The sequence below is a fragment of the Notothenia coriiceps genome, unplaced genomic scaffold (assembly GCF_000735185.1).
Source record: "Notothenia coriiceps isolate Sejong01 unplaced genomic scaffold, NC01 NC01_scaffold00012568, whole genome shotgun sequence".
In the NCBI taxonomy this organism is placed as follows: domain Eukaryota; kingdom Metazoa; phylum Chordata; class Actinopteri; order Perciformes; family Nototheniidae; genus Notothenia; species Notothenia coriiceps.
Genome location: NW_011345269.1, coordinates 813,713 through 824,651, shown reverse-complemented (window position 1 = coordinate 824,651; position 10,939 = coordinate 813,713). Strand labels below are relative to the sequence as shown.

The 10,939-nt window shown below is 43.0% G+C and overlaps 2 protein-coding genes across 2 annotated transcripts in view; both read left to right on the top strand.

Moving 5' to 3' along the window:
• LOC104947434 (integrin-linked protein kinase) overlaps positions 1–10,865 on the top strand; it is an 18,126-nt gene extending 7,261 nt beyond the window's left edge. Inside the window, exons 3-13 of the mRNA XM_010773432.1 lie at positions 5,182–5,347; positions 6,181–6,276; positions 6,368–6,464; positions 6,573–6,656; positions 6,793–6,878; positions 6,972–7,081; positions 7,288–7,415; positions 7,584–7,705; positions 7,846–7,945; positions 9,068–9,198; positions 9,317–10,865. Coding sequence (XP_010771734.1) covers positions 5,182–5,347; positions 6,181–6,276; positions 6,368–6,464; positions 6,573–6,656; positions 6,793–6,878; positions 6,972–7,081; positions 7,288–7,415; positions 7,584–7,705; positions 7,846–7,945; positions 9,068–9,198; positions 9,317–9,466 — 1,270 coding nt within the window. The 3' untranslated portion in view covers positions 9,467–10,865. The remainder of the gene's footprint in view (positions 1–5,181; positions 5,348–6,180; positions 6,277–6,367; positions 6,465–6,572; positions 6,657–6,792; positions 6,879–6,971; positions 7,082–7,287; positions 7,416–7,583; positions 7,706–7,845; positions 7,946–9,067; positions 9,199–9,316) is intronic.
• Positions 1–10,939, top strand: part of pde6d (phosphodiesterase 6D, cGMP-specific, rod, delta) — an 818,526-nt gene that overhangs the window by 42,686 nt on the left and 764,901 nt on the right. The window lies entirely within an intron of this gene.

Genomic DNA, 10,939 nt, shown 5'->3' with positions numbered 1-10,939 from the left:
CCTGAGGTTTTCTCCATTTTCCCCCTTTAAACTGTGGGTGTTTTCTCCGGAGCTTTTTCATTGTTACCGATGTGAGGATCTAAGCGGACAGAGTGTGGTCGTTTTCTCACATACTGATATTCTGCAACGAACTGTGCTGTTGTATTTGCTGTAAAGTGTCTTTACTTTAGGGTATTTTTATTATATGTACAGCACTTTGGCTCAACCAAAAATGTTTAAAAATGTGCTATATAAATAAAACTTGATTTGATTTGTTGTCTAAATGGAGATCGCTAAGCTAACACAATATAGGCTATATGCTCTCCGACGTCCAGACTCACAACGGCCTATACAGACATAAATAAACCAGCGACTGTATTCGCCATGACACAGACATTCAGTGGTTTGTGTACTTGTTTAACTTTGTCTATTTTCTGAAACAGATATGAGGAGCTTGAGTGCAAACAGCTAACGGCTGATGTGGTTTTTTCTGGGGGTGCCTTACGGGTGCTCATTGAAGATGATGTCACTGGCTCCGCCTACACTTCAATTAGTTACTGCTCCAGCTCCTAAACTGTAATGGAAGCGCAGCATTAAAGTGAGGCCGGGCCTTAATAAGGCCTAACCAAGCCGAAGCGAGGCCGAGCGAGGCCGGAGCTGAGGCCTTGCGGTGGAAATGCGACATTAGTATGTCATGAGTCAGCAATAAGTACTATTATTAAGTCTCCTCGCATTTAATCCATTGCGCCATACAAGTCAACGACACAGCCAATACAGACACCAAATCAACATAAAGTTAAATCACAACACAAATGATGTATAACTTTAAGGAAATACCGTAATTTTTCGGACTATAAAGCCGCGCCTTTTTCCCCATTTTCGAACCCGCGGCTGTATATAACGGTGCGGCTAATCTATGGATTTTTACAGCTAACGGCCCACTAGGGGACCTCCTAAATCTATGGATTTTACAGGTTACAGTCCACCACCTTTAACTCTATGGGCCTCTATGGGCCGGTCCGCGCCCCCCACCTTTAAGCGGCAGACTCCAGCAGGAAAAGCTGGAGGCCGGAAAAGAGTGAGACAGGTAGCGCGCAAAAGTAAAAGTGGAACCGAGAGTGGTACGAGAGACAGAACGAGAGCAAGACAGACAGACATTACGAGAGCGAGACAGTTTGTGCAAAGGTGTTAAACGTGCGCTGGGAGCGCACCGTTTAAGTTTGAAAGTTGAAAAGTTTGTGTGTCTGAAACGCTTTGTGATACAGTACAGTTTACACAGCACAGTACATGTTCTGTAGCTACTATTGCACTAAATGGTAACACTTGAATACGTTATGCAAATATGCAACTTGTTTGTTGAAATGTTAATAAATGGGAGCTTCCTCAAACAGCCATCTCTTTCCCGACAATCCCCTCTGTGCACGAACCCTTACATATGGTAATTAAACATTAAAACACCTGCGGCTTATAGTCCAGTGCGGCTTATATATGTACACATCATTCAATTTAGCTGCTGCGGCTTATATTCAGGTGCGCCTTATAGTCCGAAAATTACGGTAGGTATATTCTGTGGGATTGTTGTGTAAGGCCGTATTAATAGTAAGCTAAGTATATAAGTTCCTTAGATACCATCAGTTCCCAGTTTCTATCTAAAACTACAGCATTATGTTGTTGTGCATTAATTTAAGAGGGACTCTCTGCTTTGAGATCACAAAATGAGGAATTTGTTCATTTGGTATCCTCCTCGGAAAAAGGAAGTTGATGCAACTCAGACTGAAACAGCACATAAACCATCAGTCTTCTTTGCCTCTGGACACAGGCAGCAACACAATAAGGGCTGAGTGAAAGAGAAATAATCAGATAAAAAAAAAAGTAAATAAGATAAAAACAGTAGGTTGAATATTTGCTGCAGGCCCAGTAAGACTTCCTTCAGCAGCGCTGCACACACATGCACTCAGGCTGCTGTGTGCGATGGTGTCATTTTACTCTGACTTCCTGTGGACGGCACTCCCTTATCAAACTCCTCGATTCTCTCATTCAGCAATGATGACATATTCCACTTTCCATACACCTTCCGTTTCCATATGGGCTCTATTTTTTGTGCTACACAGCATAAAACCTAAAAATAAAGTTATGCATCTACTCTGAAATGATGACTAGGCGTATAGCATAATAATGCAATCTGAGAACTAAGGGAGTATTATGAATCTGCAGGAATCTGAACCCTTTGCCCCCGCCATCAATTCACTGGCTTGTATTCACACTTCCTGCAAAGCTCTGCTCAAAGCAGCATCAAGAGCCCCACAGAGACCCTCAGTCCCACAACACACATCTGTCTGTGCATCTGGGTGACCTGCTGCAGTCACATCCGATTTGCCCTCTGAGCAATTTCCTCTCAGACAAAAAGGCCAAATCCCCAAAACTTAATTAGTGTAAGTTTATGAGAGGAACACTCCCCAGAGCCTCACTTCTCTCATGTTATTAGAGTTCTGTGTTGAGCTGAATACTGTTTAAGAAAGGAAGTAAAGTTATGAAGTCAACACATAAACAAATGTACCATCCTGCTCATCTGTATGACAACCACAACGTGATATAAACAATCTTGTATCAACCCTGCCTCCAGTAGTTGTCTGGTTTCAGCTCCTTTGAATTGAGGATTCAATGGCTTACTATTTTATGTCATTGTTAACATCCATCCATCCATCCATCCATCCATCTTCTCCCGCTTATCCGTGGTCGGGTCGCGGAGGTAGCAGTTCCAGCAGAGAGCCCCAAACTTTCTTTTCCCTGGCCACATCAACCAGCTCTGACTGGGGGATCCCAAGGCGCTCCCAGGCCAGCGAAGAGATATAATCCCTCAACCTGGTCCTAGGTCTACCCCTTGGTCTCTTCCCAGCTGGGCGTGCCTGGAACACCTCCCTAGGGAGGCGCCCAGGTGGCATCCTAACTAGGTGCCCGAACCACCTCAACTGGCTCCTTTCGACGTGAAGGAGGAGCGGTTCAACTCTGAGTCCCTCCCGGATGAACGAACTTCTCACCTTATCCCTAAGGGAGACACCAGCCACCCTGCGGAGAAAACCCATCTCGGCCGCTTGTACCCGCGATCTCGTTCTTTCGGTCATGACCCATCCTTCATGACCATAGGTGAGGGTAGGAACGAAAATGGCCCGGTAGACAGAGAGCTTTGCCTTCTGGCTCAGCTCCCTTTTCGTCACAACGGTGCGGTAAAGCGACTGCAGTACCGCTCCCGCTGCTCCGATTCTCCGANTCCCTCCCGGATGACCGAACTTCTCACCTTATCCCTAAGGGAGACACCAGCTACCCTGCGGAGAAAACCCATCTCGGCCGCTTGTACCCGCGATCTCGTTCTTTAACGAGATCGCGGGTACAAGCGGCCGAGATGGGTTTTCTCCGCAGGGTAGCTGGTGTCTCCCTTAGGGATAAGGTGAGAAGTTCGGTCATCCGGGAGGGACTCGGAGTTGAACCGCTCCTCCTTCGCGTCGAAAGGAGCCAGTTGAGGTGGTTCAGGCACCTAGTAAGGATGCCACCTGGGCGCGTCCCTAGGGAGGTGTTCCAGGCACTTCCAGCTGGGAAGAGACCAAGGGGTAGACCTAGAACCAGATGGAGGTATTATCTCCCTCCAAAGATTTTCTATGGGGTTGAGATCTGGAGACTGGCTAGGCCACTCCAGGACCTTGAAATGCTTCTTACGAAGCCACTCCTTCGTTGCCCGGGCAGTGTGTTTGGGATCATTGTCATGCTGAAAGACCCAGCCACGTTTCATCTTCAATGCCAGTCTCCAGATCTCAAGGTTTCAGGGTCTGGTCTGGTCTGTTTCAGGTCTCAGGGTTTGACATATGAATTGTGCTACTTTTAAAGCAAGCAGCGATGTTTTCAAATCTGTAATCAGAAAGCTCCTCAAAAACGCTATCGAAGCAGTTCCTGCCGTTGCTACGTTAGTTCAAACAGTAACAAAGGACTATTTTTCTTAGCGGATGCATGTCATTTTAAATAATAGCGTACTATTTTTTAAATCAATAAAAACATTTTCTAAATCTATAAAAGCATTTCAATTAATATTGGGAGTCATATCGTTACTTTGTTGAGAATGTGGCCATGTAATAAGCGGGATAATGTGCAGCGACTTGGTCATTATGGGGAAAAGAACACCCTTCATGCAGATCTAGATCCCTCCGCTTCGCGTCGGGCTCCTGATCAGCCTGTCGGGTGTTCTTTTCCCCATAATGACCGCGTCGCTGCACATTATCCCTTACAAACTAGCTAAGTTAGCTAGATGTAATTCATTCTTAACTGTAGGCTTTTATCAAAGTATTAATTTACTTAATCTAAATGTAACAACATTTTAAATTATAATTACTTACATTTATGGCGTTATGACCTTCTTCTTGAGGTGATTGTGTCCAAATAAAGTTATGTCTGCTTCAACTTGCTGTTATCTGTCTTGTCAGGCAGTTTTCCTTCAGCTCTGAAAATGACAGCTTTCCCGCGTATCGGTGGCTCGAAGTTGCCGCGAGCGCTAGGGGGCAGCACTTATAATTGCGCTTATAATTTATTCTTTTAATAAAAAACAAATTATTTTTTTTATTTTTATCTGCTTGGGGGCTTGCGAAACACTGCCGTGTGTAAATCGAAGAGATAATACATTTTACAGCGTAGGTAGACCAAATGTTTGGAAATGCATGTGTCTATGATAAGAAGATCACGCATTTTAAAAGGTTTTTCGCCTGCCGTCTGTCTGCAGACTTGTCAAAGCATTAATTCATGGTTTTTTCTAACCGGTATCAGTATATTGTTACTATACTTCGGCATCATTTTGAAACGTGTATTACAATTAAATCACGGTCAAATATGTTCATCTTGTTGTAGTTGTAGCCCCCTTGACAGCGATTCTCTCTCTAGTTTAGCAAACTCAGCCCGACTCAGCCCTGTTTGTTGGCCTCGATAGAACCACGATTTAGTCGTGCCAGAAAAAAGGTGAAAAAGTAGCCCCGGGCCAAAACTGGACCAAGTGGAAGCGCAACCAAAAACGGGCCCCGCACGGCTCGGCATGCTTAAAGCGAGCTCTGCGCTGCAGTGGAAACGCGCCATTAGAAGAACTCCAGGACAGGCGAATTTCTATGAAAAAAGTATTTTTGTCGGTGAAACCTGTGCTGAATACAAATGTTACTCTTCTCTCTGTAGAGATGACCACGGCTTCAGCCCGCTGCACTGGGCTTGCAGGGAGGGCCGCTCCAGCGTGGTGGACATGCTCATCATGAGAGGGGCTCGCATTAACGTCATGAACCGGGGGGACGACACGCCCCTACACCTGGCCTCCAGTCACGGACATCGCGAAATCGTGGGAAAGGTGTGGTTCATGTACACACTGGGGCACACCCCTTTGGTCATCCTTTAAAATGCTCATATAACTGTTCAAGTTTGCTTCATAAACCCAGGATATTATGAAACCTCAGATGATGTCATCCCAAGAGCAATTGCAGATGCAGAGGTCTTGTCTGTTCTTGCAGTTCCACCATAAGAAATGTCAAACTGCAGGGATGAGGGAGATGTAGCAATGTTTCAGTGTTGATGTTTCAGTGTCTGCAACTACAGTTTACTTTTACCCCTGTCAACAAGTTATTTATAAAGAGAAGAAGTTATCTATAGCTGATTCTGTGGCTACTCTTGATTTGCCAAGATAAGTTTAAATAGTTTACCATTTAACAGCATTTGTGCACATTGGCTGCAATTTAACCAGCAATATGGTGATCCATTCCCTGATGTTCTGTGTTTGCACAAGCTGCAGGACTCCTTTTAACATGCTCCACATTGGTATACTGTATGACCTGTTGAAAGGCTTTTTAACCATGCAACATGCAGTGCATTGAACGCAGCTTCCTGCCAGACTTTTGTATTTGAAGACATTGACTTCAGTCTCCAAAAGAATATGAAGAGATATTGTAACGAAGCGTTTTGTATGCCAGAATGTGAAGCCTCTGCTCTGGGGTGTCTGATTTAGATTTGCTGCCACTCAGGTATTGAGTTTAATGTTAGGTATGTCTCAATACCTCTGGTATGTGTCCACAGGCGAGACAAACTTTTTGTTTTTTTCAGCATTAACACTCATCCCTGTATACACCCCAAACAAGATCTGTCCAGCCTTGTTTTGCTTTTAATCCTTTGTTTCTGCTTCCCTTTCAGCTGATTCAGTGCAAAGCAGACACTAATTCAGCCAATGAGCACGGGAACACACCACTGCATTATGCCTGCTTCTGGGGCCAAGACCAAGTGGCCGAGGTGAGTGTGCCCCCTGGTGGAATCAAATACATTTTATGTTTAATAACAAACTATTAAAATGTAGCTAACAACAATTCCTCCTTTCACTTAGGACCTTGTGACTAATGGGGCTCAGGTGAGCATCTGTAACAAATATGGGGAAACGCCCCTGGACAAAGCCAAACCACACCTGCGTGAACTCCTCAGTGGTATACTGACCCCTCTTTACCACCTCCCTCATTTCAACATTTTCAGCTTCCTTTTTGATTGTCTTTGTGTTCAATTTTCTCATTGCACACTATTCCTTTATCAATCAGAAAAAGCTGAGAAAATGGGACAGAACTTGGCTAGGATTCCCTTCAAGGACACGTTCTGGAAAGGCACCACCAGAACTCGACCCCGTGAGTCCACCACACATAAAAACCTGTTCTTTAGCTGAAGTTTCCATCAGTCAATATACATGTGGTGTTTGAAATGTCCACTGCTTTTTGTCTGTATTGTGCTTTTTCACATTTCACATCGATTATGTGTTTTTAGGCAATGGCACCCTGAACAAACAAGCAGGCATTGACTACAAACAGCTCTCTCTCCTGGCTAAAGTGAATGAGAACCAGTCTGGAGAGGTACTTCTGATCTTATTACTTTACTATCCTGAATTGTTATGCCAAGGTACAAGCATTAATTTCACCTTTTCTTTATTTAATTCTTGCCTGTAGCTGTGGCAGGGACGCTGGCAAGGAAATGAGATTGTTGTTAAAGTGCTTAAAGTTCGTGACTGGACCACAAGAAAAAGCAGAGACTTCAACGAGGAATATCCAAAACTCAGGTTATTATCTAATCCTGAATTTTGTGCAGACTACATGTTGTGGCCACTCATTTTTCTGTTTTCATTGTGTTGATCTGACCGTTATGTCTTATTTCATTTTGGAGGGCTTGCATCTCACACAAGACGTCTGTTTATGTCAAATCCTCTGGGTTTCTTTCTTTCTTTCTGTCTGTCTGTCTGTCCCTCCCTCTTGGGCTCCATCCCAGGATATTTTCCCACCCGAATGTCCTTCCTATGTTGGGAGCATGTCAGTCTCCTCCCGCCCCTCACCCCATCATCATCACACACTGGATGCCTTATGGCTCCCTCTACAACGTGCTGCATGAAGGCACCAGTGAGTATTCCTGCTCTGGTCACAATACCTGTACTTGGTTTTTGTGATTTATTGAGCATTTGTCATTGTGTCACCATCACTTTGGTACAGTAGTAATTACATATTGTTGAGTTGTTAAAGTAAGGGTGGCTAATATCTGTTATGATTTGTCCCTCACTGTGCTGTCAGACTTTGTGGTGGACCAGACGCAGGCGGTGAAGTTTGGGCTGGACATTGCTTGTGGAATGGCCTTCTTGCACACACTCGAACCCATGATCCCTCGCCACTATCTCAACAGCAAAAGTGTTATGGTAAGAAGATGTGGTGTTTTTTTTTTGGATCATAAATGTATAAACTGCCCTTTCAAAGAACAATTGTGTTCCCAAAAAAAACAACAACTCATAATTCTGTTTCACTTCAAAGTGGCATCTCTGTGTTCTTGTTTCCACAGATAGATGAAGACATGACAGCCAGGATCAGCATGGCAGATGTCAAGTTCTCCTTCCAGTGTCCTGGCAGGATGTACTTGCCCGCATGGGTAGCCCCCGAGGGTAGGCATCACTCGTACAGCACAGATCCAGAGTGGCAGCTGAAGACACAAGGGTGTATGATGGATGCAGGATACTCTAGACTCTCAGAACTAAATGTAATATACAGCAGATTTCCCCCAAGATACGGGGAAATCCAAGAGACATGAACTGATCACAGTACGTGAAAATAACCAGGGATCCACAGAGAAGGTTTTATGTTCACAAAACAGTGCATGGAGCATGATGGCGCTTCCTGCATGAGATATAGGAGTCTTGTTACCATAGCAACACCTACATACAGTCTAGGTATAGTGGGTAGTGATCCGTGAAATTGAGAGCGCGAGAGTGATGGTATTGATAAGACACAAATGTACATTTTTGGCTGATATGAAGAATTTCCGTAGGCCTTATCTTCAGCATGAATGTCTTTGTAACAGTTATACAGATTGCAACAATATATTATTCCAACAAAATTGTTCTATGATAGAAAAAAATTTTGTTATCAACTACTGGGATGAAAACATAGTTTTACAGGAAAAGGAGCTTGAGATTCAATGTTGATACAAAGATACTGAGGTCTGTCAGTCACTTGTATTGCTGCGCCAACAACATGATATTTCTTTTTTATAGTCGATGACATTTAAAAATAATTTTAATTTGGTAAGCCTAGAGGATCAACTCATGTGGATAGTGTGGTTATTTGCCACTTCTTAGATCACCTCCTCAGTTACCAAGATATACTGTATGTATATAGGTTACTGAAGAATATACAAATTGTAAACGCTTTATGATGAACACAATATAATGGGTTCTTCCGTTCACCGTGCTACACCCTTCCACCAAGTATAATGAATATCTCGCAAGGAGATTTCCCTGCTGACAAACAAACAGCCAAACGCATAGCCTCCTTAGCTCATAATAACGGCAGTATCACAAGTACTCTTTTTCAGATGTTAGCATTTTAAACCTACAAAATGTTAAACCAGTTGTATTTTCATTCATTTTCCAGTAGAATTTCTGCATTTCAACCCAATATTAACAAACCTGTGTTCACCTGAATCGAAGTGTAGAGAAAGGCATCTCCTGTTGTGTAGTTCAGTGTGTTTGCCTGATGTTCATTTGTTGCCCTTTTGTGATACCCAGCCCTGCAGAAGAAGCCAGAAGAGATCAACCGTCGGTCATCAGACATGTGGAGCTTTGCCATCCTGCTGTGGGAGCTGGTGACCAGAGAAGTGCCGTACGCTGACCTCTCCAACATGGAGATTGGCATGAAGGTTAGCACATCTTTCTCCAACTCATTATATTACCAGCTGAGTAGAATAACTCATAGCTTTAATGCCATTAGGAATATATTTCCTGCTTAACCAAACATTTTGTCTGTTTTACTATCAGGTTGCCTTGGAGGGTTTGAGGCCCACTATCCCCCCCGGCATTTCGCCCCACATTTGCAAGCTCATGAAGATATGCATGAACGAGGACCCAGCAAAGAGGCCCAAATTTGACATGATTGTGCCAATTCTGGAGAAAATGCAGGACAAGTGAATCTCCTCCTCTGCCCTCCTGTACTGAACCGTTGCATTTAGAGGATATCTTGTCCCAAATGTCCGTCTGATATATTGGTGTGGTGCTTGCCAGTATTGCCTTAAACTCTCACTTTCTGCTGCATTCAACAACACTGTAGCTTCAGCTTCTGAGATGAATTCAGCAGCAGTCACGTCTTGTACGCCTTTGTTCTTTCCTCTTTTTTTTCAATGTGGTATCAAGTTTTTATTATTACTGTCTTCATCTTTGTCACTGATTTGCTGTCTTCACAGGAGCTTTGTGTTGACTGTTCATCCCCTAAATGTAATCATGTGACTGAGTTATATCCTCTTATAGACTGAATAACCTGTGGAGGTCAGCATGACAGACTGCAGCACTCCTTCAGTGGATTTAATTCCTTGTTTTTCTTACCTGGAGTGGGCTTGCCTTGTAAGGAAACTTCTCCTCTATAATGTTGGCCCCTAATAAATCCGATAACACATTAACTCAAAGCTTGTCTTGTAGGAACGAGTAGTTGTGTTGGCTACAAACTGTATGCAACTGGGCAAGCATGACACATGTCTGAAACCAAGCATTTAAGCAATATATCAGATTATTAAAATGTTTATGAAAGAGCGATGCCTGTGAAAGTACTTAGAAGTGATACCTTTCAGCTTGGTTGTGATGTGTTTAAGCCTGACCGTAAACTGCTGACAGTGATGTAAAACTGCCCATAGAAACTTTATTTTCATGCAGGCAAAATGGCAATTTTGGGCAGATTACTTTTATATGGATTGCAAGATTGCTAATTTTGTTGTTGATTGCTATCATGTAATGTAATTAACTAGAAGACTCAAAGGTTATCTACTTTTTCTCATTACACTCCCTTCAAAATCTTAACGTTTTTATACGATCAAATACTGTTGGCTGTACTTTTTTGACACTTGAGTATAATCTCCTCAAAATGTCTAAAAGTGTTAGTGCTCAACTCACAAGTGTTTTTTTCATGCTAAAAGCTGGCTGTGTCGTCCTGTGTTAGGAATGAATTCTGCAACTGAGATAATTTATTCGTAGATATCAAAGATACAGTATGTTGTGCTTTCGAGCAATGGACTGCCTTTCCTCCTAACTTTACGGCTACATCAGAAGCAGCTGCCAACAGAAGGTGACTGGGACAAGGAGCAGGGGTACTAACATCCTGCAAACCTTCATTTTGTTTTCTCACGTGTTTTTATTTCCTTGGTCCTCTACATTACTTCTGACTTTCTTTCAATCTTGTGGGTTTTTGTTCTACCTGCATCGTCCATGTGTCTACACCAGCTTGCTTATTTGTGCTGAATCACAGGTTGAAGCCAAAATCAAGAATGACTTTCAAAAATGTATGTATTTATATATAAGTATATTAAAAAGGAAAAATATGGGTAACTTGATTGTGTGAATTCATATTGTAAATCTGATGATTTTGAGAAGTTTGGCAAAGGTGAACCAACACAT